The sequence below is a fragment of the Aythya marila genome (assembly GCF_965140915.1).
Source record: "Aythya marila genome assembly, contig: HAP1_HAP1_SCAFFOLD_269, whole genome shotgun sequence".
NCBI lineage: Eukaryota > Metazoa > Chordata > Aves > Anseriformes > Anatidae > Aythya > Aythya marila.
The window spans coordinates 10097-37396 of record NW_028136736.1 but is presented as its reverse complement, the minus strand read 5'-3'; the positions used below and the strand labels follow the sequence as shown (position 1 = coordinate 37396).

General features: G+C 45.7%; 1 protein-coding gene across 2 annotated transcripts; it reads right to left on the bottom strand.

Annotated features, from left to right (window-relative positions):
- Positions 1 to 77: 77 nt before the first annotated feature.
- Positions 78 to 25760, bottom strand: TMEM255A (transmembrane protein 255A). 2 transcript variants are annotated; one of them, XM_082785843.1, is made up of 9 exons: positions 25657 to 25760; positions 22250 to 22392; positions 17271 to 17333; positions 12563 to 12652; positions 10821 to 10883; positions 9754 to 9842; positions 7509 to 7668; positions 6056 to 6199; positions 78 to 2656 (listed from the first exon to the last, which is right to left on the bottom strand). In XM_082785843.1, exons 1-9 carry the CDS (start codon positions 25712 to 25714, stop codon positions 2498 to 2500), a joined length of 969 nt encoding a protein of 322 aa, XP_082641969.1. In that variant the 5' UTR covers positions 25715 to 25760; the 3' UTR covers positions 78 to 2497. The 2 variants fall into 2 exon arrangements, with proteins under 2 accessions (XP_082641969.1, XP_082641968.1); XM_082785842.1 differs by having other exon boundaries at positions 7509 to 7671; positions 25657 to 25759.
- Between the last annotated feature and the right edge of the window lie 1540 nt (positions 25761 to 27300).

Sequence of the window (27300 nt, the reverse complement as noted above, 5' to 3'; positions counted from 1 at the left end):
TAAACCAAATTCCTCAGCTAGCATTAAAGGTGCTTGTGAAACAGGACCATTGCTGAAGTGTAAAATGCAAGTTATGTTTACAAAAGTCGCACAATTTTATTTAACTTTGGTAAAGTAATAAAAGGGTACATATGAGTCACAATTTTACATTTGCATAAGAAATGATGAATACAGCGCAGAATGTTGCATTTACATTAAACACTTAGTTTTACTCAAGCAGAAGGTAATGGGTAGTTCAACAGAAAAATCCAACCATTTTTTTTTTTTTTTTAAATGTGACAATGGCCTTATCCTTTTACAGTAAATTTAAAGCAGCAATGTAATTTTTGCTTAAATATTCCTTAGAGTTCCTTATAAAACAAGAATTTGGATAATTTCCTAAGTTTAGTATATCTGTCAAGTCGAAACCAATGACACCATCATTTCTTTATTGTTTCTCTGCCACTAAGTTGTGCTCCCCTTATGAGTTTTCTTAGTCCTGTCCTGTGGTGTCCCCTAGTCCTTCTAGCCCTATTTAGTAGATAGGCACAAATGGTATAGTATGTTTGTTGAAAGTGGGACAAGACTGTTAGCTTCCATTTCAAAGATGCAGCAATAAAAAGTTTTCTGATATTAAATTTATGTATCCTTCAAGTGATAGGTTTGTGGGGAGTTTTAGGTACTGCCTATTTGGAAATTGCACATGAATCTCTTTAACAATATTTCGTTCTCGAAAACATAATATAAAATGGATGAAGCCCTAGTATGCAAATTTATTTTCAATATGCAAATTACAGGGGCTGCACTTCAACTATCTCAGTAAAACAAAATGTCACCAGGAAATGTTTTGCATACACTACTGCTTTAAATCCCAAGTGCTGTATTGCTTTCTCCAGCTATTTATTTTTATTTGTTGCTGGAGAAAAGGTACGTGCTTGCTTCTGGATAAAAGGTGTCATCCTTTAACTTACTAATATACTGACTAGTGTTTGACAGTAGAATGATAAAGTTAACACAGCTGAGCCTAAAGGCTTTGCAAATGCATAGTAGTAAAAACAGCATTATAAAGTGTGAGTGTACTTTGAAAAGTGAGATCAGGGACTTCAGCATTTATTCTCCATTTTGACAGTATTTCAGGTTTTTTTAGCTTAAAAGCAGAGAGATGCCACAGTTTAAATTCTAGCTGTTGTTTTCTTTCCCTAGCATGTATACCACTTCCAGATTCTGCATACAAGATTTAGCTTTCTGGTAGCTTTCTGTTTGCATTAAATTGAAGGTCATGTAGACAACTTAGGAATAGGATCAACAATTTGGTGCAAAGGAAATCAAATTTTTAGGAAATAAGGAATAAAATGTCAATACCTTATTTTTTAACTCTGAAGCAAGCAGTTGAGAATGCTCAGGTTGAGCAGCTTAGATCTAAAAGCTGTCATCTGAGGTCACTTCCTGGAGTAGAACCACACTTTACAGGACATTGTATCACATAACAAAGCTGACCTTCTTTTGTTATGCAGGATGCATGCAAAATTTGTTGGAATCTAGATCAATCAGCACAGTCATCAGCTGAAGATTAAATGAAAGTCACGACAATAACTGTAAATTCCTATCAGCTTCATCCTATATTACATGGTGATGAATTTTATTCATGTGAGACTTACCTCTTGGAGAACTAGTAGTGGAAATTCCTTATGTGCAGCCTGTAATACAGCTACTAAAACAGTGCTTATTCAGGGTGCTGATTCAACCCATTAAAAAAGTTGAAATTACAAGCTTAAAAAATAATTCCCAACCAAACAGAAGGAAAAAAAAAAGTTTTCACTGCAATGTAGTAACCCAAAATAAAACAGCTAATAAAGCCTATTAAAGTTTTTCCTGTCAAAAAAGCAATATTCCAGTTGTTCTGCTAGACAAATATGAAAATACCCTATGAAGTTACCTCTATTCATTAGTTTTAGCGTTAAGAGATGCTGTCGTGGCTCCTCACAAGGATTTCCACTACATAGACTGTAATCAACAAGTGACGTGAGCTAGGTTCAGTGGCCCCACAAAATCCCAACAACTGGAGACGAAAGACCAGACAAAACAAGCATCAAGCTGAGCTGTCTGCAAGCACTCTCACCTTGAACAGAAAGATATTCTTGGGCAGCTGTTGGTCCTGGCTACTCTTACTTCAGCTTGGCTCAAGATGAAGTAAGGCAGACCAGAATCTAGCATACGTGTCGTATCACTTTATTAAAAAACAAGGACTATATGAACCTCACTGGAAAATGAGGAGGCTAGAATTTAGGTCCCCTGGTACTCACCACCACTGCAAAACATCCACAATACATCCCTTTCCTCACGCCCCATTGATAAACCTCTGAAATAAGTCTTGCATGAAATAACAGTCTGATCAACTAGTCATATTTGCAATTATCTTCTGTTTCTATCCTCCTGCTTTCTCCCACAGTAAAATATAAATACAAAATGTTCACAATTATTTCAATGGCAAGTATTTCTTTCTTCTCTTCCACATTCTTTATGGCGTATAAGGTGGTGGCTTTTCAAAAGGTGGAAAATACGGTGGGGAGTAACGAGGAGGTGCATTGGAAGACCACATATAGCTGGGAGAAGGTGACACTGACTGGGGGTCATCGGAGAGGCCAGAAGGAGTGGAGGCTGGAAACATGCTGGAATGCTGCAGGGAAAAAGCAAGAAAGCTGTAACATTTCTAAATAAAGGACAATGGTAAAATAAGATTTCATTACCAAGCAGTGTAAGATTAATATTTCAAGACTCAATTCTGCAAAGCATGTGTACACACAACTAAGCATTCAAATAACTCGTTGCACTCAAGGAAGCATTTAAGAATTTCTCTCTCATCACTTCTGCTGTGTACTTGCTTCTGTTTCACATAGCCGGAACAACTGAAAACTGGTTAGTCTCTTTCACATCTTGGGGTTTCATACATGAGCCAGTGGCAACAAAGAGGCTACAGCTCATTTCTTCTTGTACTACTTTCATCACTAATTAAAAAAGAAAAAAGCAACCAAAAAAATAATGGCAATAAGATAATGAAACTCTTCAGTAAATGCAAAGCTTCAGAAGGTTTTACACAGAAAAACTGCGTGTGCCTGAAAATTAATTTCTGCTCTCCAAAATACCTTTGTTATCAGAAATACCTTAAGCCTGAAGTCATATGATGTTGGCACTGTGATTGACCTGTGAACATGCTGTGTTCTGTTCACAAATAGGCCAGACAAATTAACTCTGAATAGGTAATGAAATACTGTCACCTACATCGGCTCCTGCGCCACCAATACACTTTATCTTTATCCCTGGCAATCATATTCCCAAGCTGCACCTTGTGTTACCATTTGCCACCTGGCCCATCCTAAGGAGGCACTCGTAGGGCAGCCTGGGGAAGGGATGGGGTCACGCTATCAGTACACTGCGTTTCTGAAATAGAGCACGTTCCTGCTTTGGTACCGAGCAGCAAGCACCCTCAGGCTGACTCATCCCTTGGGCTGCAGGCAGGCACTGCTCACACAGAGCCAGCGTGACAAAAGGTGTGCAAGGAGAGGATTTGTACAGCACTGCTGAGGGATCAGCACTGGAGCAGGGCACTCACACCTTGCAAGGCTGAGCTGCAGACAATGTTCAAGGTCAGATTTTATCCTGGTGGGGGCAAGGATGACTGACTGTGGGGATAATAAATTGTTTTCAAACAGCTTCTTTTTTTTTTTTTTTTTTTAATGCTTACTTACTAAATCACTTACCTAAAACTGACCTGTGACTGTTTATTGAGTGGATATATAACCCACGAAAGCCCAGCTTGGTCAGCTAGGTGGCCACAGAAAGCCATACAGCTCATTCTCATTTTAAATAACACAGCAGCCCCCATCAGTGGCAGCCCCTAGCCTGCAGAGCCACTTATTTGTAAGGACACTGCTGCAGCAGCACAGCATGGACACCGTTGAGCAAAGGCAGCCTTGGGTTTCAAACACTACAAAGCATCTGAGTGCTGCTGCCTGGCAACAGCCCGAGGCTTTGAGGAGAGCCACCTTTGTTGCAGCTGCAGAGCCGGCCTGGCTTGCTCCAGCTTCAGGCAGCAGCCTGGTTTTATTAACGAAGCCAGCACTAATACCTCTCTTTCGAAAGAGGATAAGAGGCAGAGCATGCTGCTGCTGGGGTGAAATGAACCATTCATCTGTGTCCTCTTGCAGAAGGCGAAATGTTGCAGGACTAAGATGTGCTCAGTTAACTGTCCCCTGGCCATGCAAAGGGAGGAATAACATACAGGCTGCCACCCTCACCAGAACAGCTTCCTCCTGCCCACTTCCTGTCTCAGCATATTGTAAAGACTTTGGCACCACGAAGAGCCTGCTCTCCTGGGGGATGTTGCTTCCTGTGGTGAGAACTAGTAACTGCCAACATCCATTGGCAAACCAGAGCACCAGTTCTGCTGTCTTACATTGTGTGGGGAAGCAAAGATGCTGCAGGGGCACAAACTTCCTTACAGACTTTGGAGTGGCTTTTTTTTTTTTTCCTTTTTCTTTTCCTTGGGAAAGAGGTCACTTATACTGGGAAGTACTGACCTAGCCCATTTTGGCACCAGAATATTTGCAGCCTTCGACAGGGCATTGAGGAGTGAGGTTGCACAGGGGAGAAGGTGTCCATGTGGTAAAGACACTGCTCAGATCAGAGAAGATAAAGAGCCTCCACAACCAGAGCCCTCAGCTAATGCTTTCCCGCAGGCTCTCACATTTCCTTGAGGACAAGAAAGGCTCACACTTAGAACTGCATCTGAAAGCAAGACTTGGATTACCTTAATTTACAACCGGCTTTTGTTGGCCAGCTCCTAAGCCAACACCTGTGGTACCACAGCAGTGAGAAACAAGGGCTTTCATCTGCTGGCTGAGATGTAAATACTAGGAGAGCCCCAGCAGTACTTTTAGTTGAAAAGCAGGGCAAATCAACCCATGCTGAGCTCACTGCTGGTGCAGTGGCAGTACAGACAAGCACAGAGTTAAACAGTGTTTATTATCAGCTGAGTGTCTGACAAATGGACTTCACAGAAGAGCTTTTTAAGATATATGCTGAGGTTGGCATCTCTGTAACAGGAAAAAGTTATACAACACTGCTGAGTGTCCCAGGTTGTGCTAATCTCAAAAAATAAATCACAAATCTGTATACATAAGTTTTAGAATTTCTGATGTTCAAATACCTCTACGAAATTCCGACAACAGTGTTGTCCAGTGGCACTAGCAATAAAAACAGAAAGGTTTGGATGCAAGGCACATTTAGTGCATGGGTCTGATGGGGGAGATTGTGGCTACTGCAGACCACAATCTCTTAGCTGACGTCTAAGAAATTGAGCTTTTGTTAATTAAAAAAAAGTCTCCTGCCATGATGGTTGCCAAGAAAATGTATGATGTTAAATTAACATCACCACTCTGGTAATATCCACCTGAAAGAAGTACTGATGTTGAAGCAGATACAGACATTCCCACAAGTAAAAACCTATGCTGACAGCAAGGTTCAAGTGAAATCACAGGTCCGTAACTCAGAAGAGACAGGGATTGCAGCAGCAGTGGTATTTGCAGGGACTGCTCTTAGACCCAGCTGAAGTGTGTGGGAAAAACAGAAGAGGTTTTCAGTTGGTATACCAGGAGCTCAAACAGCTTATTTCCAAAAGCTCATCTGTTTCTCTCAGGCACAGCAGTTGGCCTAATAAAAACAAACAAAACAAAACAAAAAAATCACCAGAACATCTTGCTTTGCCTCTATCCTCAGAGCATCGCAGATGCCAGAGGCAATGACCATTTTTAATGTGGCCTCTGCTGGTGAAGGACAGGGGAAGCAGGCAGCATGTCCTGTTGCCTTCTTTTCAAGGAGAAGCTTTCAGGAAAACCTTGTCTTAGTCAGAGAGAGTGCTGCCAAGGAGCAGTGGCTAGTAGGAAAGGCCTGGTATTCTCTGTATGAACAGGAAAATTAAACCGTGTAAATGACAGGAAGACAGGCTTCCAGAGTCCTGCAGACTGGGCTATATTTAACTTTCTAGCTAAACGAGGAAACATCCTGTAATGTTCTGTACCTGAAAGTCATACGCAGAGTAGGGAGGCAGGTGAGGAGTGCTGTGGTAGTAGGTGTTGTAAGATGTCACCTGTGGCCTCGAGTAATAGGACACTGTAGGATGTGCATTTTCAACCGTGCAGTTCAGCGTAGGGATGGAAGGAGTCTGTTAAAACAAAGAAAGAATCTCAACTGCTAACCAGGACATCTTCAGAGTCACCAAAAACTGACAGCTGAATGAAAACAGAAATGATTTAAAGGAGCAAAGTGTCTCTCTAGAGCTCGATTCTGCTGAATCAGCAGCTAGCAATCTATTTCCCTCTTAGGCAGCAGGCAAGTCTTGAGGTCATTTCATTCTTTACCAATCCATTGTTTCCTTTAGATTCCCCAGAACAAGCCTGGCAATAGCCCAGTGCATGTTAGTACTCAAACAAAGTGACTGCTCAGACTGTTTCTCCTATTTGTGAAGATGCAAAGTGTTAATTTTGATTACTCTATTACTCAGTGCATTTTGAGATTGGCATATTTCAAATCCTCTTGTGCTGCTGTTCACAGAGACTTCCATACATCTTTTTGCAGTGGTTTACAGGCTGTCTGGTGTGGGTCAGAAGACTGTAACACACAGCTGGGAATGTGTCTCAAGATTTGTTTGGGAAGATTTTAGTGCGTCTGAAAACAGAGTAGGAAAGTTCAGAATTTTGAAATAAGGCACCCCTGATGAAGGGCCCAAGATTTGTTAGTAAGAAAAATATATTGACAAGACAAAAAATGTTCTTTTCTGCGTATCTCATTTTGTATTATTCCAAATGAGTCATAAGAGACTGAACTGTATGTATGTATTGAATGTTCAGTTCTCCCCATTGATTTGTTCTCGTCAGAACAAAACTGTACGGGATGTGACAAGCAACCTGGCTGAGTGAGGGTACTTCAAAGCTTGTGTTGCCAGAACAGCATTTTTTTCCACTCTATGAAGTTTGCACTCTCTTGCCTGGCTTTGGTCCTAACCTCACCTTCTCAGATTCTGCAACATGAAGAAACTATATGGAGAGTTTCAGCCTAGCAGTGCTGCGTAAATATTCTGTAAAGCTCAGAACTCTACTATTGCTATAAAATCAACAATTCGAGAGCAACAACCACACATTTCCTTGTAGAAGGTCAGTGCTATGAAAAGAAATATCATTTTTAAATAAAAAGTTGATTTTTATTCATCCTGGTATTGCCAACACTTCCGAGAAAGTTCCTTTTGAAAATAAAATCCCTATTTCTTTTCATCTTTTCTAATTGTGTTCAGGCAGTGACACCAGATCAGAAAAGTTAATCGTTTTTACTTTCTCCTTAGAATTATTTCATGTCCTTCTTTCTGGCCTGACTGCAGTGATGCATAGATCATTTGCACTGAAATATCAATAGCTGTTTCCATGCTTATTTTAAAAAGGCAATTCGTCTGATTTGCACAGAAATTGGTACCACCTTACCATGTCTTTAAAGCCTCCAAGTATCGCTGCAGTAATGATCCCTAGGAATAGCCCCACTATGTTCAGAATTGTTGCCGACCAAAGCAAGTGGTAAAGATGGATGATGTCCTGGCAGCTGCTGACATCAATGTATTCATAGTAGCCTCCAGAAATCTCTACTCTGCTGGATTAGGAAAAAAAAAAATCCCACAGTAAAACAAAAATGATTAAAAAAACACACCACACAATAAAACCTAAGCTCTTCACTGGGCACGTAAAACACATTCTTCAATTTAATGATTGACTGGACATAACCACCAAGATGAGAGTGAGGGTAAAGCCTTCTAGATCCCATTCTTGTGGCATCTAAGATCTCCCTGCATGATACTGGCAGCAGAGATGGCTTGATATGCTGTGAAACAAACAAGTCCTACGAGACCTACTAATATCAAAATGCCCTTGAGTCTGAACCTGCCTCTTATTTCCATCAATTGAAATCTCCAGAGCCAGCCCTTCATGCTGGTGGCTTCCCAAGGACATACCAGTCCTGGAATCAGTAGGGAAACCAGCCTCCTTCCCCTATTACTCACTTCCAGTTTCTTCTTTTCCTTTTTCTTGTTGTAGTGGGCCACTGCAGAAGAGATTGCAATGAGGAGATGATTTCAAGCAGAATCGAGGCAGAGGTTAACCACTGGCCTTGGCTGTGAAGTGCCTGAACAACCTGAACTAGAGAAAGCACATACCATGACTGCCTTTAACAACACAACCTGTACTTACTGCTTGTACAAGCTCGTTCTTATGGAGATGCGTAAGGGCATAATGTTCTCAGTGAACCCTGGTACACCATCAAGAACATTCAGCACTGCACAGACTTTAAAGAATACTATAATGATGTGAAGAACCACGAAGCTGCTGAATCTCACCAGGGATGGCAACCCTGCACAACATTTGACATGAAGGGGCTCATACAATACTGCTGCTTCCAGCATTCCTGGCATCACAAAGGATGTAAAATTGCCTCACTTTTTCAGTAATTCCCATCCTTTACGTGATAAACATGCTAACCAGCCTTTAGTGTCCGTGCCTGAGATCCCAAAAGAACCAGCATCTCCACAGTGCAATGCACTTATGGGGCACCAAGCAAGATTAAGATCATAACAACTGGTACAAAATAATGGAAAATGGGTCCAAGGCAGAACCCTGAACCAGCCTGGCTGGGGAAAAAAAAAATAAAACAGAAAAAAACACCCATTAATACAGAACAGTTACAATTTTTTTTCTGTTCCAGTCACTTCTAGGTGTATCATTCCCTTCAGTTAGTAAAAAGCAATCATGTTCTTTAAATGCTCACACAGAAATGATGTACTACTGAGACCAGGGATTACCCTTCCCAGCACACCAAGCCACCCTCTTCCAACAGCATCTTTTGATCTTCCTCCACAGTCAATGATTTACGTGGGGGCCAGCTCAATTAAGTATGATAAGAAACATTACCCCTGAAACAGCCCTAGGCAAGAGCCAGAACTAAAAAAATCATTTTTTTCTCTGCTGACACACACTAGACACCCCAAATGACATAAGAACTGCATGCTCCATGGTTAGCTTAGGCACAGCAGCCAGATCAAACAATGGTGTGATCACTGTGTGAGGGTGCTCTATTGCTAACCACCCTTCTGACTCAGCCTTGCACACTGCTGGTGCGCTTTCCACTCTTGTAACCATAGGAGATATTCACTGGGCAAAGAGGGCACTGATTTATGAACACGCAGATGGCACTAGTTTGTGAACTCTCCTCCCTGTTACTAGGATGGGAAACAAAACAGAGAGGAAGGCGAGGAAGAACAATGTCACAACCTTTATCTACTAAAATGAAATAAAACTCAATGAACAAGTGGTACCCACAGGTGTCAGGACAAAGGACACTCAACAGTGGGGAAAAAAAAGGGCAAGGCACCAGGAATGGAAGTAATGGGACATTACACCCATAATGAGAAGTAACACCCATTGTTCCAGCTGGACTGGCGTGGGGTATGCTTACATGTAGCTGGCGTAGATTTAGTATACTTCATACACCCCTTCACTCTCCTTCTGACTGGGAGTCCTTTTGGGAAGCAACCACAGCTTCAGTTCCCTTCCTACAACAGCTGTCATTAACCAAAACTTTGCTCCTGTCTTATCCTGGCCCTTCAGACACCTGCAAAACAGCGTGACCACTGCTCACTCTGCCCATGACAGGAATGGTTGTTTTTTTTTTCTGCTTACTCACTTCCCACAGTTGTACAGGTCACAACAGAAGCAGGTGTTGGTTTTTATTTTCGGTGTGCAGGGTGCACGGCGTTGCGGATGACAGATTGCCTGTGTGAATCCAGAAGAAATATGTAAGGCACATGAGGATACAATCACCAAACACAAATTCCGCTGCCATTTGGCCTGCTCTACATGTAGGTTTTGCACTGATCCCAGTACGAGCCCCAGGCAGATTTTTCTTCCCTTATCTTGCAGCACAGCTCTCACAAAGTAGGCAGGCTGCAATAAAGACACACATGACTAGAACAGGCCAGGCTTTTCTTCCACCATGGGGAAGTCACAGATAAGCACGCATCTGCATAGGAAGGGAGTTGTGTAACTCTTGCAAAGAGATAAGACCCTGCTGAACTAACACTCTTCCCCAGATGGCAATGTAGTGCAAAGAATTGTCAAGAGACTGACGCTAACAGGGAAAGATTCCAGTACTGGCAAATAACTGAGCAAAGAGGTCAATTGGCTGCCTGTGGGTGCTAACACCTAAGTTCACACGGATGGTCTTTGGGCCAAAAAGGACACCACCAATGCCACTGGGTGGCACTTTATTTGCACCTCCAGCAGGCATTTTTATGTGGAATGTAGTGGTTATTCATAGCTACTCAGACACTTGGGAGGAAACCTTAGAGGAAAAGAAGCCAAGGGTGTCCCATACACACTGTCACTGTGTGGCAGGAACACCCATCCCCAGCAGGCTTCTCTCTGGAGAAGACACAAGCAGAGGTGCAGAGGAAGGTACATTTTGTTCACATCCACAGAAATTACTGCTGTCTGGACTCTTAATCCACACCCTGTTCCTGTGATGAATGTGCAGCTGAAGATTTAAAGAAATCAGTGTATTTTCCTCTCCCACCTCCTCCTTTCTAACTACTTCTCCGCTAGCACAGCACCAATCATGGAGAAAACCATTCCCGGCCTCCCAGCCACTCTGCAGAACTCCGAAGATGGCAGCAGCAGCCTGCCAGGAGGTTTCTCCACCTGCAAGATGAAGCCACCCCTGCAAGGAGACAGCACAGCCACAGCTGCTCTCACCTCTGGCAGTGTGGTACTCTTGGAGTAGTACTGGCATCGTCCCGCGTACAGCGGCCGCAGGTCCTGCCGATGGAAAAGCACCAGAATTAGCACCACATTAAAACCAAAATCTGCTGCCCAGCTGGGCTGGGGCAGCAGGCCAGGCCTTGGAGAGGTTCCTGCCTCAGGACCCACCCACAGCAGCCCCTCCTGACCCCGAGACAGATTTTAGCTCTGGTCCTTTGAGGCACATATCTGTGGCAGCTGAAGTGGAAGCAGCGGGCTCTTAAGCCAGCCTCACCTGGGTGAGGGCAGCCACCCTGAGCTGAATTATCCATTCCTCATTTTCCCAGACGCATCCCAGGGATGCCTGAACCCACAGAGAAAGCAATGCCAAATTTCCCTTTGGGGCAGGGAGGGTGGTAGCAACTGCTTTGCCTTGTGCATGCTGGCTGATAGGGACAAACTCATGCCCAGGACCCTCCCTGCGGGCAGCCGGGCCCACTCTCCAGGTGTCACCCAGCACACCCAGTGGCAGGGCCACAGTGGGAACGCTATGTGCTCGGGTGGCAGGAGCATGTCTCTGGCCAGACAGTGACATTCTTGCACGGTTAGAGGAGGCCAAAAGCACACCTGTTAATCAAGAGACAGAAACCAGAGCCCTCGTCACCCCAGCCACGCGGTCCCTGCTGCAGACGCGCAGGCATCCCAGCGCCTGGCAGGACCAAGTGCCAGCTCCCAGCCCACGAGGTCAGTGCCCCAAATCACGCAGCTGGCCTGTGGGCTCAGGCTCCAGAGGCTCTATCAAAGCTTCATGAACCCCTGAGAGGGGGTAGAGGTGGTCAAGAGTTGCTCCTCACATCCCGACAGACTGAGACCTATCGCTGCCCTGTGCTCTGCCAGCAAATCCTGCCATCCCAAGGTTTCTCTACCGCTTGGATGCTCAGAGGCAGAAAGGGGAGTCTGCATTACAAGGCAGAATAAAGAGCCAGATGACATGCAGAGTTTCCGTTTCATGGTAACTGTGACAGTCTGAAATCGCTTCCCACTCTGATTGCAAATAAACTCTAAGCGTGTCTTTTTAATCCCATTTTGCCAAAAATTAAAACCAAACAAAAACAAAATCATCAAATATCAAAGTTGCAGGAAAAAAAAGTCTACGTGCAGTAATAAATTTCAATTTAAAACTTCAAATGAAATCAAGTGTTTGTTTTTTTATATCCTAACAGCTGAAGTTTTTGCAGTTTTTTATATTAGTGATTGGTCATGCCAGCAGCAGCTCATATTGTTTTTTTTAAGTCATCAAATGTAAACTTAGAGCCCAGTGAGTGCTTCCTGTTTGTACTGCACCCCCTCAGTGAGCTTTGTATCAAATTGTATCCCTCTACTAGAACATACACTGATACAATCATCATTAGGAATGACCACTACAAGCATGTAAAATAAGATTGATGCTACTGCTCATATGTTATCCCTTGGCACTAGCTGTAATTCACATTATGCCTTATACATTTCAGTCTCAGTAAGCACACAAAGCGCAGAAGAACTAAAGCAAAGTTTCCAGGTCTTAATGTTTAATGTGCGTTTAAAAATATATTTTTTTAAAGCCAACACGTTTTTCTAAATTTTGTAATTTAAACCAGCATTCAGCATCTGACATGTATTTACAGAGCTCGATGCAGTCTGATGTAGCGCGTGGACACATCACCTCTTTTCCTCAAGTAAAAGGACGGCAGGCCCCATGTTTTCCTGGAAGCACTTACTATGTGTCTGGCAGCAAAGACGCCATCTACTATGGCACAGCAGAATGCAGCAATGACACCAAAGCTGATGAAGACGATCGATGCAACCAGCTGAGAAAGGAAAACAAAGCAAAGTATGATCTGCCTTGCCACAACCAACTGCTGCATGCCCCCTCCACAACAATACAGAAACCACAGCCACTAAGCCCTTGAGCAATCAATGACCCAAACGTTTGCCCAGGCTGCACAGACTGGTCTTATTGAAGTCAATGGGATGTGTGTCTCAGAGGAGAGCCTGTTCTCATGCAGAGGTAGAGGCAACATAGCAGGAGCAGCAGTGCCAGACAGGTTCTCTGGGGACATGATATTGTAATGCAAGTTCTTCCATGACATCAAAGTGCTAAACTTTGGCTGGGGATACACCTCCTCTTCTGGCTGCTGCTGTCCTTAATTCTTCCCTGCAGAGAAAGAAGGGATTTCTTCTCCCCCACCACAAAGAGCTGCAGGCAAGGTGCTCCTGTGAACAACCCTCAGGCCATTTCATCCCACAGTGGCTTCTGCTAAAGCCAGCAAAGGCCACAAGACCTCAGTGACTGTGCTGGCTGGCACAACAAATGGCTGAAGGCTGCAACTTCTTCAGCTGGCAAGGAGTGGTGTGTGCACTGCCTCTGTACCCTGTGCCAGGTGAGTGCCAGAACAGCCCACTCTGGCTTGGAGGGGCTGCAGAGTCAGCCACGGCCATGTCGTACCCTGTATTGTGCTGGGATGGAGAGACACTGAGCAGGTAGACCACCGAAAGCAGGGGGGCACCAAGGGGCAAGACAAACATTTTGTCAGTATTAGTATTTGCCCACTGGACTAAGCAGCCTACCAGACAGGTGCACATACTTGAGAACAGCAGCATTTCCATTTAAAGAACTGAAAGCTTTGCTGAGTTTTTCCCCAGGGAGTTTTCACTCCAGAGGTTGTAGTCTTCAAGTGCTGCTTGCTAAAAGCTGCTTCTCCACAAGTACAGAGGTGATTCTTGTAATTAGGAGCTCTGAGCAACATTAAAAATAATTAATAATACACATGCAAAAGTAACAACTAGCCTGGCCAGCACTGACAAATACCTCAGGTCTCTGGGCATGGATGGGGATGTTTGTTTTAAAGCCTAGCTGTTAAGTAATACTTGAAAAACTCAGTTCTTGGCACTGCTTAAGGAGCCAGTTCTCGGGAGGACAAACCAAAACCTTTGACAAACACAAGCCAGAAAGGATCCTATATGTATTTTTTAAGTAGCTTGGAATTTTCAGATAAGTCACACTAGTTTTATTCTGTGAAAGTAGTGCCAACAAAGAGCAGACATCCCTACTTTTCTTCCACTGTTGCAGCCTCTCCAGCCAGTCATTTGCTGATCCTGAAAGAAGAGGAGTCATTTCTCTTTCTCAAACACCTTTTCTGTCTCCTGGAGTCTGAAGCGGTTTTCGGGGAGACCACAAAAATCCCCGAAGGCCTGAGGGCAGGCAGGACGTCCCCTCCGTGCCCAAGCTGGAAAACAGCTACCACCCAAGAATCTGAACAGAACAAGACAATGTGGAATCCACACGTGGTCATACATTCCAAATCAAGGAAAAAAATATAGGGATAGAGAGATGTATGTGCTTTTACTAAACCTCTAATAATTCCTCAGCAAATTATCAGTAAAAGTTTAACCTTGCTGAAACCCTGAAAGACTGCTATTGTCTTGGCCTCCAACCCAGACCTTCAAACAATCCTATTTCTTCCCCAGCCAAATGGGATGAGACATCATCCTGGACACACGAGCAAGCTTCTAAGACTTGCAATGTCCCACTGCAAAGATGAACTGTGATGGTAGGCAGAACAGACTAAGATTAATCCAATTGCTGTAAAAACAAGTCACTGTCACCAGTAACAAGCTGCTGCTGGAATTAGATGCCCCAACAAGCCTGCCGATGGTAGCAAGCGACAAGTTTTCCAGGGTCAGGACCCCGTTTCTGTTTGCTGTAAACACCAGCAATTCCTCCCCATTTGGACCCGCTCCATCTCCACAGCTGAAGCACAACTTGAACCATCACTTACAACGGTCACACTCCTCTGACCTAAACAGTGAGAGCACAAAATGGGGGAAACCACAGCTTCATACAGTCTTGGTGGAAGGAATGTTTTTTATGGCTTACGTTATTCTGTAGTAAGTTTCCCTATGTACTTTCCTTCATTGCATGCACACACAAAGGAAGATGTTCTCCCTAAAAAGCACAAGCACTGGAGATGGGAAGTGAGCCAAAACCTAAGTATATATATACAATTGGGTTATTTGTCTGTTGGCCCCGCTCTTGTAGACAGGAGCTGTTAACATGGTTATTTCAAATGACACAAGGTTAATGATGAGACTTTCATAACAGCCCCACTAGGATCTGAGTGAGGATATGGTGTCAGAAATGGGTTTGCTAACTTTACATACCCCCCGATTTCCTCTCTGAGCTGTAGAAAAAGAAGCCTGAAAAACAAACACTGAGAATTTATGAGAAAGATAATAAAATGGCAAATTAATGTATAAAAAGGCATCTTAAAAATCACATGGTTTTCAACTAATCTTATGATTTGTCAAGAAGATTTTGATTCAGAATCAACAATACTGTTACTATAATAAGATATCGGTTCTTCAGGTAGCTGCCACTGATGTCAGTTACATGGAGCCGAACTAGGACTAGAAAAGACAAACTGGTTTTGGATAAAGTAGGAACTATAAAATAGGAGCTTTCTGGTCAGAAGTCTCCTTCAGGCCACATCCCAGCGATACACAGGCTGCAAAGCTGCTGACAACTCCTTTTGCGTGGCATGGGTGACTGTCAGAAAGCGGCACAAAATGCTGACTCCTCATTTGAAAACCGCTGCCCTCAAGGAACAAACTCTGCTGAAAGCTCTCCACTGTTCTGACAAGCCACACGGCAGGGAAGCCAGCATGACAAGGTGGGAGAAATGAGAGACATCTATTTCTGCCAGCAGGCAGGACAGAATTAAGTTTGAGGTTAGTTCTCCCTTTGGCCAAGTTGGCACACTCGACTCCTCATGCCCCCCTAGCCAGCTCATGGGAAGAAACATGCACAGGAACACAGCTATAGAAGTTGCTTTTAGCTTGTCCTGCCCTACTGAGGAGAGACTGAGTAACAAGCAATGCAGACAGCCTTCTAGTAAATTAGGACACGAAGGAAGTCCATAAAAAAAATAAAACCATCTTGCACTGGCAGTGGTATTAAAGAAACACATAATTGGCTCAAGTGCCTCTGTAAAATTAAGTGCCCCAGGGTAAAGAGGAAACATGAATAAAGTATGGGGACAATGAGTGGCAACAACTCTGTGTCCTCTGCAGTCAGAGCAGGCTCATGTTAGCCTGCTAACCCAGGTGGCAGTGATGCAATCCTTGCAAAGCTGGGTCACGCATGCTTTTTAGGACACAAAATGACAGAGAAATGAGAAGAACAGACACCGGCTACCCGGGGCTCTTTGGAATAAACAACCAAGCCAGGTCAGAGCCACATTGTCATTTATGAGCAGCCCTGCAAACATGGCATCGGTATAATATGATTCTTGCTCAACCAGGCTCTGATCTGCTGCTAATAGACAATGAGCACGGGGCTTGGAAAGCTGCAAGGACAGAAGGAGCAGGACGTGTTGCTCTCACATAGCTGGAGCAAAAACAACAAATAGCCATCAGGAAACCCACCTACCCTGAGCCCTGTGGAAAAGGAAGGTTTCCTTTCCTGCAGGGCCTGTCCCACCCTCTCCCTGCTGCCAGGGCTGTGCTCTGGGGGGAGGACACTGCTTGCAAAGCAAAGGGGAGCCCAGCCTCTGACTTCGCACAAGCAGGAATTTCTCCAGATCCCCTTCTGCCTTTGTCAGCAGCACATGGTGCTAAGCAAGTCCACAGGCCTCTCTGCAGAGGCAGCTCCATCACTGCAGAAGCACGCAGTGGTGGTGGGCAAGCAGGATGGGCAGCTGCAGCACGGTCCCCCCATGCCACCTCACATGAAGAAAGCTGGAAAGACCTCGCTGCCAGGGCCTGGGGCAGCCATTGAGAGGGACACTGCAGCTGCTGACACCTCCAAGCACCTCCAGGCACAGGTGGGAAGAGGAGGAGGTTGTGAAACAGAGCCTGCAAGACACCCTTAGGGGACATGAGAGACCCAGCCAAGAAAGGCCTTTCTGCTGGGCCCTCTAGAGGCTTTTACGTCCAGTCTCTGGGTTGGCTGTTTTACCATCTTCCTCTCTATCCTTTGCTTAGAATAGAAAGCCACCAAAAGCAATTTTTGCAGAGCTTCAAGTCTCTAGGAATTTATTTTAAAAGATTTAAAATAACTATATTGTACCTAAACTATTTCTATTCTGTGCCACATACTGTGACAGCTCAAATGAAAAAGCGCTGGGAGTGAGTCTACGAAGCATCAAGTATCCTGAAAACACCAAACACTATTTTGAGCCCTTGAAAAATCCCATTGAGTTCAATGAGACAGTGTATAGTTACTCTGTGCTTCCTCAAGCATTTTTGAAAATTTAAAAAAGTATCTGGGTTAACAGCCATGGGCTGCCAAGAACCATCCACAGCTCTCAAGAGGCATGCAACTCTAGCCTGGAAGGGTCAGGAAAGCTAGCAACACTCTTTACATACAAAATTCAAGTTGCTCTCACGTTGTTTTTTTTTTCTTGAAAGTCTACGTAGTGAACTTACCATTTGCCTTTTGTTTTCTATCAAGTTTGATCCAATTATTCCAAGAAACGACCCAAAACCAAGCTGAAAGACAACATATTGTTAGCATTTAGATCAGGAAGACACCCAACATATTTCACATACAAACAGAGCACAATTAAATCCAGAAGCAGCAAAAGAATACATTGATGCGTGAGCACTCTTCCCTCAGCATGAAAATCAATGGAGTCTGTCACTAGCTAAAACGGTCAAGGGTACCCCTCATGTGACACTAAAATGTGTGTAAAAACCAAAAAGATGAATTCTGACCTCAATCCCCTCCCTGGTGATGCTGAGAAATGGGTGGTGGATGAGCATGTGCACTGCTGTCTTGGAACAACCCTGTCAACATTCAGCAGTCCTCAGATGCAAACCTAGTAGGACATCACTGGCATTTGCAGGACCAGGCTCTAGTAACCTCACCAAGGATGTGAGCTGCGACCTAAGTTTTCAGCTCAGAGTTCCTTGATGTGAAGCATGAAATAAGGGAGAGCTCATACTCACGACGACTCAGCAGTTTCTCTCCACCTGCTACCCCTCCCTCACTTCCAGAGGTGAAGTGTTATCAGCCAGCGTCCTTCTTTCAACCAAAAGAGCCCACAGCAGCCCAGCCAACAGAATGAGCTACTCTGGCAAAAGTGTATTTTCTTGCTGCTGTAACTGACAACCCTGTTTTTATTTCAGCTCAGTGAAGTCAGTTAGGAGTGCTATCACCTTTCTCTAAAGCCTTAAGCTATTTAACTACACTAAAGAAGTTTCTAGGACACAGTATGCCTCAACCAAGCCAAAAACAGGGAACTGAGGACTAGAGGGGAAGATCCAGACGTACTTCTGTAAGGGTCATAACTAGAAAGGTCTTTGATCAGTGCGTAGCACACACAACCCCACTACTTTTGGTCGGCAAAGAGAAATGCTCGGAAGTCCTACAGCTACCATTGCTTGTACTCAGCAGGCTACAAATACATTCAGTAGATGAGGGGGGGCAGTGAAGATCTGGGTGAGAAAGCTAAATAACTGGCCAGCTCCTAAGGAAGCAAAGCAAGGCACAAAACAAGCTGCAGTGGCTCAAGAATGGGTCAAGCAACCTGAAATCAGTATTTTAAGATCCAGGAATGGAAAGGAATGGTTTAACAAAACCGGTATTAACAGATGGGCATAAGTAAAGATTAACCGGCAGAAAAGTGACAAAAAGTTGGTGCTAAAACTTACCCTGCTCTGCTTAAGCCCTGTAACATTTGGTGCTGGTGCCAAAGGCAGCAAGGAGTGTTGAATCCAACAGCATGGGATTAAAGCAGAGCAGCTGACCTAGCTACTGCTTCCCAGCTGTCTGTGCTGCACTCTGAGCTCCCAGAGTGGACCCACATTGGGGTCCAAAGGAACTAGCCACCAAAGTGTGAAGCACAGCAGTGAGGGCAGGCACTAAAAGGGAAGAGAGCCAGGGCATGACTGAACTGCCCCAAACAGATCTGCTGATGTTTCTGGGCTGATCTTTCATTATTTTATTCAGTTTGGGAAAACAAAAAAAAACACCTTTCCTATGTAAGAAGAGTCTTAAAATTCAATTTCAAGCCCCAAACCTGAGCGATCCAGGCATTAACAGTGACTTGGATCCAGGTAATATTTTCAGTCTGCTGATATTTAGCAGCAAAGAGGATGTCTGGCAATACACACCTAAGGCAAACGTTCAAGAAAACCCTTTTGTACCCTTTAAACTTGACCTGACACATTTAAGAGAAGTGCACATGGCATTTCAGAGCAGCCCCAAACCAAAATGTGAGAGACTTGAAATAATTCACGGTAATTAAAAACGAAGAAATCAGAGTGACTGAGTACATCCAATGGGCAAAGATCAAATAAATTGGTGGATTCTCAACCAGCATTAATGGGAAAAACAGCAGTTCCTCATCAGAACCCTTAGTAATCTGCATTAATTGCATCACTGTTATTTGCTGGTGGGTAGGATCCCCTGGGGACATCTGTCTGGAAGGAGGACAGGGTACAAATGAACGTGCTTTTCCAGAAGAATGCCCCTGGCCAACTTGCTTGACAAGAAGCCATTACAGAAAAGGTGTTTCACTCAGCGCCTAAGAAAGGTCAATCATTTACACTGATGCCAGAAGCTGTTATAACTTGGAGAGAGCATTTGTACCACATGGATGGCCTTTTACAAGGCAACACAGAGGAGAGGCTTCTGATAAGCCTTGTTCTGCCTTCACAGAGGCTCTTTCCCATTCCTCAATCCAGCTGTCCTGCACAGAGCTGTGCCACATCCGGCTGCCTCTGCAGCTGCTGGACGCCCCTCTTCCACTGTACAAAGTGGAAGAGCTCTTGGAGTCCATAGCTGAGAAGTCCTGAAGAACATTTTTCTTGAAGATTCACAAAAGAGATGGAAGGAACTTGTGAGTTATTACTTTAAGAAGATGCAGGATTTTTAAGCTAAGCTCTCAACCTATGATCCCTGCTCCCGTAAGGGTGCTTGCCCTGTGTACCTGATGATTACTCCTGCTTGCTGGGTGTCACTGTTCTAGTCTGGGCTTCCCAGGCCCACATCAGTCAACCAGCCACAGGTGATGCTATTTCCCACGGAGACACAGCTGAGGTGTTCACAGAAGTAGCTGTGAAGGTACTAGTGGTTAGGGTGGCAGTGAAGGCAGCCTGGGTACCAGACACATCCTCATGCCCTCTGCTTCAGCTCCTCCAGCTGTGTCAGTGAGGAACTGCTCTGTTTGTGAAAAAAACAAAATCCCACTGATGCATGGAAAGTCTCTAGTGCCTGCTTCAGTCCTTCCTCAGGAGCCTAGGAAGATGATTTCCCCACAGACAGACACTTCTTTCCATACTCAAGGCAGGCGATCCAAAGGAGGAGCATTAGGCCTGGGAGCTAGGAGGCACCCTGGCAGCCAGTACAGGTCTACTTTTAGAGGAGCCAGTGCCAGCCAGGTGACAGTGACAGCACATATGTGGAGCCATCACACCAACCCAGATCACCACAGGGCTGCTGCGCAATTACAGATGGAGCCTGCTGCTTCGTCTACTCACACACATCAGGGCCCTAGGCTGAGGAACACAAAGCTAGACCAAAACAGAGCTTTGGGGCTCTCTTTTCCTCGCTAACACAGAGTAACTGCACCAGCAGTGCAGTGGAGACGCGTGGGCCTAACATCAGTGTGAAGCTGTGGGTGACATGACTTCTGTGGAGCCGCTACCTGTGGACATCATCTGCCCAGGGACACCCCACCAACACCCTCTCAGCACAGCAAAGGGAGAGATCCCATCTTGTTACAAAACATCAGCTATTTTAAGTACCTGCTGAAGCACCCAGCAGCAAACAGGAATGCTTTCCTGCTCGGGAGACCAGCGAGGTTGTTGTGCATTTCCACAGCTTAGTGGATTGAGAGTGGGAATTTGGTGACAGGTCTACAGACACAATCAGGGGGTCTTCAAATAAAGCGAGCGACTCAACACCCTTCTCAAGTCCAGAAATTCATGAAGCCCTTGAGCAGATCAAGTCTCACAAAAGATGTAAGCAGTGTTGACGTTGCCAAAGAATAACAAGATAGATGTCACAGGGACGCAAACACCAGGCTCCATCATCTGTGGCAGTCTGGGGGACCTGCTCTGAGGCACGAGGTCCAGCTCGGGCTGACAGCATAGGCTTAGCGTGGAGAGCTGGAAGCCAGATCATCACCCTTCTCAACACCATGACAGTCCTCTTTTAAAAACTCCTCGATAGTCCTCTTTTAAAAAGATCAGATCTAAAAGCAGAGTTACTTGCATGAGCCAGAAAACTGATCCTAAATCAAAGAGACCAAACGCTGTCTGTAATAACGTTTCACATGAATGGCCGTAAAGGGGCTTTTTTCACTCACAGAAGAGCTTGTCCACAGGGCAGTAAAAACCTTCCAGAGATCAGCAGTGCATGGTAAATAAATCAGATAGTAATAAGGCAAGAACAACTCTCCCGCTAGTAATCTGACCTGGCTTTAAACCTCCAACTTTGGGGCTCCAAACCTACGCGTGTAGAAGCCTTTGACTGTTATACCAGGAGCCTCTAGCTCGAGGACTGCAATTGTGCTCAGCTCCTAAGAAATGGATTTAGCTGCAGCTCAGTCCTTATTGTTCTCCTGTATGAGCATGCCTCAGACAGACATCAGGACAGCCCAGCACATGCTTTCCAGCATGTGATGCTGGACCTCTTTTTGGGCAGCATCACAGAGTGCACACCTGTGGTTCTGGGCCAGGCGGTGCACAATGTACTCTCCTCACATGCTTCTGTAGACAGTTGTACATCTACTGGCAGGAAGGCTGGGCACCAGTGGTCTTCCCTAAATTAAGCAATTTGAAGATCATCCTTCCCCATTCTCATTTGTTGATTAGAAAAAAAAAAAATCAATGTGCTAGCCACTTTGATATGTATGCTCCCCCGGCAAATTGCCAAAGCTTTTGCTAGTGCAGTTCTCCATTCAGAATGCCAATCATTACACACTTCGCACATGAACTTTTTGACCATGAGTTCATATGAACAGTATTTCGCTTTTGGACTCCATTACCTTTGTAGGTCCCTTTCAGCTGAACTAGTCTATCCTAAAACCCAGTCTCTCAGCTGTTGCTAGCACCTCTGGTCCTTCTCCTCACCTATGGCTGGGGTTAATCTGATGCATGTAAACAAAGAAGTTCTTGGGTTGCTTTGACTGACGTCACACCTATTTATCTGTCTCATTGTTAGATCAAAAGCATGTAATTACCTAAGCTCAGGGGAAACTGCCACTTGACTGGATGGGATTTTTGCATGGGAATGATCAGCAGGTGCAAAATAATAAAACAAATAAATCAAATTGCAATGAAGTAGCTGAGCATACGTTAATATTCAGGACAAGATCACCCTTTATAACATTTGCAGCATCACAAGGGACTTTATAGGCAATAAGTTTTCTAGACCTACCTAGGAGTTCTATACTTACAATAACCCCTGGGTAATAACCTCCAACAGTCACATTTTGTGTTCTTGTTGTAGCAGCTAGGCCCACCGTTAGAATTAATACTGACACAATGAGGAGAGTCACAGTTACGTAGAGGGAATTTCTTTTTCTTCTATTGAACGACCCTAAAAACACACACAACAGAATTTGCTAATTCCATCTGGGGGTGGTCACAGTATCACAAAATTTTCCTCCCACCACCAACCACATAACAGTGAATTTCCTTTCTGGCAACGTGAGAATATTTTTTGTTTTGGCTGTCTCTTTTCACCTTCACTGACATACTTTATCAACTGCTAACTAGGGCATCTGAATTCACATCTGTTTATCATTGCTTGGATATGGATGAAGAGAGCCTTAAGAACTGTAACTTGGCAAAGCTCACCTGGATACAACAAAGCCTTCCGGCACCCTCCAGTCTGGGACAATCAAGCTAATGATAAATACTACCATTATGTATTCATTTCTTTTCTGATATATGTCTGCTTACATCAAGCCAAATATCCACACTCTGCACCACCTGTTTTGAAGGGGGAAATCTTCACTGTAAACATATCAGAAGGCATCCACGATTTTCCATATAAATGAGACATCACCAGTAACAGCCACTTCTCCTGCAGTATCATTCTCTACTTTCAGCAAGGACCAGGTATTTTTAGATGTTTGAATAATGAACTTGAGGGTTTGGTTTTTTTTTAATGTATTTATAGATCTCCCAAATGAGTATAAATATAAAATAGTGATCCCATCAGCCAAGAGGAAAGCTGGCTGCCATCTTACGCTCAGCAACACCTTTAGGGTTGTTTGTTCAGTGTGTATTCCGCAATCTTTAAATCACTTTGTGGAACAATTCTTTTGATTACATTTCATGCATTATGTAAACACAATCCATCACAAGTGAGCAGCTGGCAGGATAACAGGCTGTAATGGTCCCCTGCCTGCCCTGGGGCTGCACCTGCTCCCTGTGGCTCCTGGGACCACTCCAAATCCCATCCTTGCAGCCCGGGGCTCTCCAAAGCACCCAGGGAGCAGGTGGAGGCATTCTCCACTCCAGAGGCTCCCAAGTGGTGTGCACACCACGAGCACCTTGCAAGGTATTTCAAAGCAGGGCAGGAATGCACCCCAAGAGCAAGGAGCTGCTTCTGGTCCTTCCTCTGTAGGGACAACTCTCCCCCCATCAAGCACAGACCCCACCACCAGCCACAGCACATCCTCACTGGGTGATCCATGCTCTGTGGTGGCACAGCCACGATCAGCTCAGGGCCAAACCATCACATCCACAGAGAGCAGATGAGCTCAAAAACAAAGCCGAGTCCTGAGCAGGCTTACCACCCCAACACAAGGAGATAAAAGGCAGGAGGAGTTTGTAGGGAAAAACTGTGTCCTTTTTGACTTGCTAGCATCTCTGATAGGAAAAGCTCTTCTCCTGATTGTGCCCTTGGGCACAGCTGTAACTGCAGTACTGGGACATCACAAGGTCCAAAAGCAAGAGGTCTGACAAGTGGTTAGTCAGTTCTTAGCTGGAGTGAATATCTAGACAGGTGCTAGTTCCAAATAAAACACACATTTCAAATAACTGCTAAAGCATCCCTAAGGCCCAGGCTGTATCTTTTATCATCACTCTCTTTTTATTCTCCTAAATCTGCCAAATAAGCTAATAATATAAAAATCTAGACTTTTAAGTGTTTAAAATCCATCAAGATACCAGGCCATTCTGAACATACTGCCTCCCAAATACCGGAGTTTGTGCAACGCTCCAGTTCTAATGTCATCCTTTTAATGCAAGCATCACAGAAATGTCATGAAATACCAAAGCACTAGGACTAAAGGTTCAGCTGAACAAAAAACTTCAGAAAGGTGGGGAACAAGTTGCTACCTTTTACAGAGCTTAGTTCTGAACGGAAGGAGGGAAGAACCTGTCTTGCTTAAACACAGTAGGTCACCAACCTTCTGATCACTGCTATAGCTTGGCTGGTAAATGAGAAGAGAAGTAGTACAGCCATACATTCCTCACGCAGCTTAAACTCTTTAGGGTTAGGCTGTGTGGGTGTGCAGATGCTCGTGTGCCTCCCAAACAGCCCTGCAGAGCCAGCCTGAATGAGTGCGGGGCATACACATGGAGCTACACACTGGTCCTTCTGCATGTCCTTCAAAAAGGGTATCCTTCAACAGATCCTTCAAAAAGTCACAATGAAAAATGGCAAAATATGCCATCTTCCTCAAAACCAGAGTATTTTATAGTAACTTTTCTTCAAGAAAATGCTCTAAAACAAGAAGCTTGAAATATCATATATGCACTTGGAACTTGTTTCACAACCCTGCTCCCCACATTCACATTTCTCCATTGTTTCCCAGCTCAAAACTGACACACACCAACATGCGATAGCATGGAACAAAAGATTTCCAATCAAAAGACTTCTGAAATCTTCTAAATATTCCTTAATAAGAGGGGGGGGGGGGAAAGCCAAATACTTTAATTCCAGGTCTGAAGAAAAACCACCGTAACACTTTAATTTGAAATCTCAGAGAAAATGCGGTCATCTCCACTTCATCTCTGTTCTTGGACACTAATGTCATTGTTCCCTTCTCTGAAAAGCTGCTTTGTTACACGTACATTGATAAAGTGGTTTTGTACTTCCAGAAGGACGCCTGCAGCTGTTTCAGCAACCCCGAGCTTTTAAAACAGCATGTCCGCTGATGGATGCCCTGGCTAAATCATCCATCAGGACATTAATTTTTGCTGCAAAATTCCCTGCTAGCTTGGCTGTTTTCCTCTTTGCTACTGAACCAGGTTCAGCTTTACGTGCAGGAGAGCAAAGGGAAGCCACGAGCACTACACAGCTTTGCCACCTCTCCTGTTAAACGGCAGTAACAGCCTTTTCTCTGTGATTTATCCAGACCAGATACCTCTGTGATTTATCCACATACCTCCAAACTTGCCGCGTTTAGAGGTATCTTGCAGTGTGAGCATATGAGGCAGCTTGCATATAACTCTGTGAGGCAGAGGTAAAGACATTAGCACTGCGTATCACCTATTTCTTTCACTGGAACGGCACTCGAAATGCATTCAGGCTTCACTAAGACCAATTTTACATTAAGCCCCAGAAACGTCCTAAGCACCACAGCCACAAGCTCACCACCAACCGGGGTGTCAGCAGGGCGAGCCCCCTACCAAACCAGGGTGGTTTTCTGTAGATTGCTGCAGAAGTTCAGAGTGATAGCTACCTTCGTGTGGCCTCGATGTGCTGCGGCTCCTGCCCCCTGGCACAGCACCGACTTCCCTCGGCGAGCGGGGGGACGAGCGAACAGCAGGGCAGCCCCCTCCAGCCCCCCGGCCACGCCGCACAACATGGCCGCGCCGCGCCGCCCCCAGCCCCGGCCCCGCTTACCCACGGAGTCAGGCAGGGCGATACCGCCCGGCCGCTGCTGAGTCAGGGCCTGCCGCATGCTGCCCGCCGGGCCCCGGCCCCGGCCCCGGCCCGGGCAGCGGCTCCCAGGCGCCTGCGCGCAGCGGCTGAGACGGCTACGGGGCCGGGGGCGGGCCCGGAGCCTGGTGGGGGCCTGATGGGGGCCGGGCCGGGGCCTCGCTGCGGGGCCCTGGGGGTGTTGTGGGGTTCGTGCGACGCCCGAAATCCCACCCGGGAGTGCGGGCTCTGAGCTGGGGGACCCCTCGCAGAGCAGGGCCGGTTCGCTGTGGGGATCGGTTCGGCCCCGTTAAGAGCCCCCCCCCCCCCCGCGAGTCGTGAAGCCCGGTGGCAGCTCCAATGTTACCGGGGGAGAAGGGGAGGGGCGTTACAGACAACACCGTAATTCCCCTCCAGAATTACAGCTCGGCCCTCACAGCTGGTAGCGCATTTTTGGGTGCGGTGGGGTGTTTCTGCCCCAGGGGTTATTCTGGGGACGGGAGGGCTGAAAATGCTGCCATGTAGCCAAGTTGTCTCGCAGCACTTGGCCCCTGCGCTCACCAGTGGCACAACACAAAATTCAGGGCTGGGGCTGCCCTGCTTCATCCTCCCCACTCCCCACATTGCTCCCCTGGCCTCTCTGCACCCCACCAGCTCCCCTCCACCTCAATGCCCTGCTGCTTTGGGTGCTCCCATCTTTTTCCAAACATCCCTGTCCTCCCCACCCACACGGGGCAATGGTGAATCCAGCACAATCAGAGACAGACTTGGGCAATTCCAGCCCCTGTCCCCCCGTGTTTCAGTGCAGATTTTTACTTCCCAGTGCTCTGGCTTCCCTGCAGTGCCTGATGTTTCCCAGGCCCCATCTGAGAGGCCCCACAAGCACCTCATCTTCCCAGCTGAGGAGCCAGGGCAGGACCTTAGCTTCTGTTTACCAGATCATGTCTGTAAAATGGGGATAAAAGCATCTTCCCAGCAGGCTCTGTAATTGCTTGTAAATCATTTTTAATGCCCTGGGCTGAGAGGCGCTAAGTGCAAATCATGTAATTATTTCAAGCCAAATCATATTTCATCAAGTTAAAAGAAACTAATCCTATCTCTACTTCAAAAACCCACACTTTTATTGGATAAGAGCCTAATTACCAGCCTCTCCCTAGAGCAAAGAGAAGGCACACGCTGACAGGGGTGCAAGAGGCAAGCTACAAATGCCCAGATCAATTAATGGCAAAGAACACTTTGCCTCCAGAGAAAGCAGCAGTTATTTACCTTGGATGAACCGGCACAGCCCCATGCACACCGATACAGGGGTGTGCATGTGCTCACAGGGAGCTGCGTGCGCCCCAAGTCCCACAGGCCCCATGGAGCAGCTGCGTCCCATCCCAGCTCCATCCTGCATAGGCTCTGGTACCATGCCAGCCCCGCCATATGCCCAGTGGCAGACATGGGGCAGCCCGGGGCCACTGCCAGATCCTGCTCCTTCCTGCTGGGCACATTTGCTAGCACTGCTGGGGAGCAGCTCTCGGCCACACGCGGGAGAGGATATGCGAGACGGCGCTCGGCTCTTGTGGCCCTGCGATGTCCCCGTGCCTCAGTGCAAAGCCTCGGGCTGTGGCAAGGCAGCATTTCCTC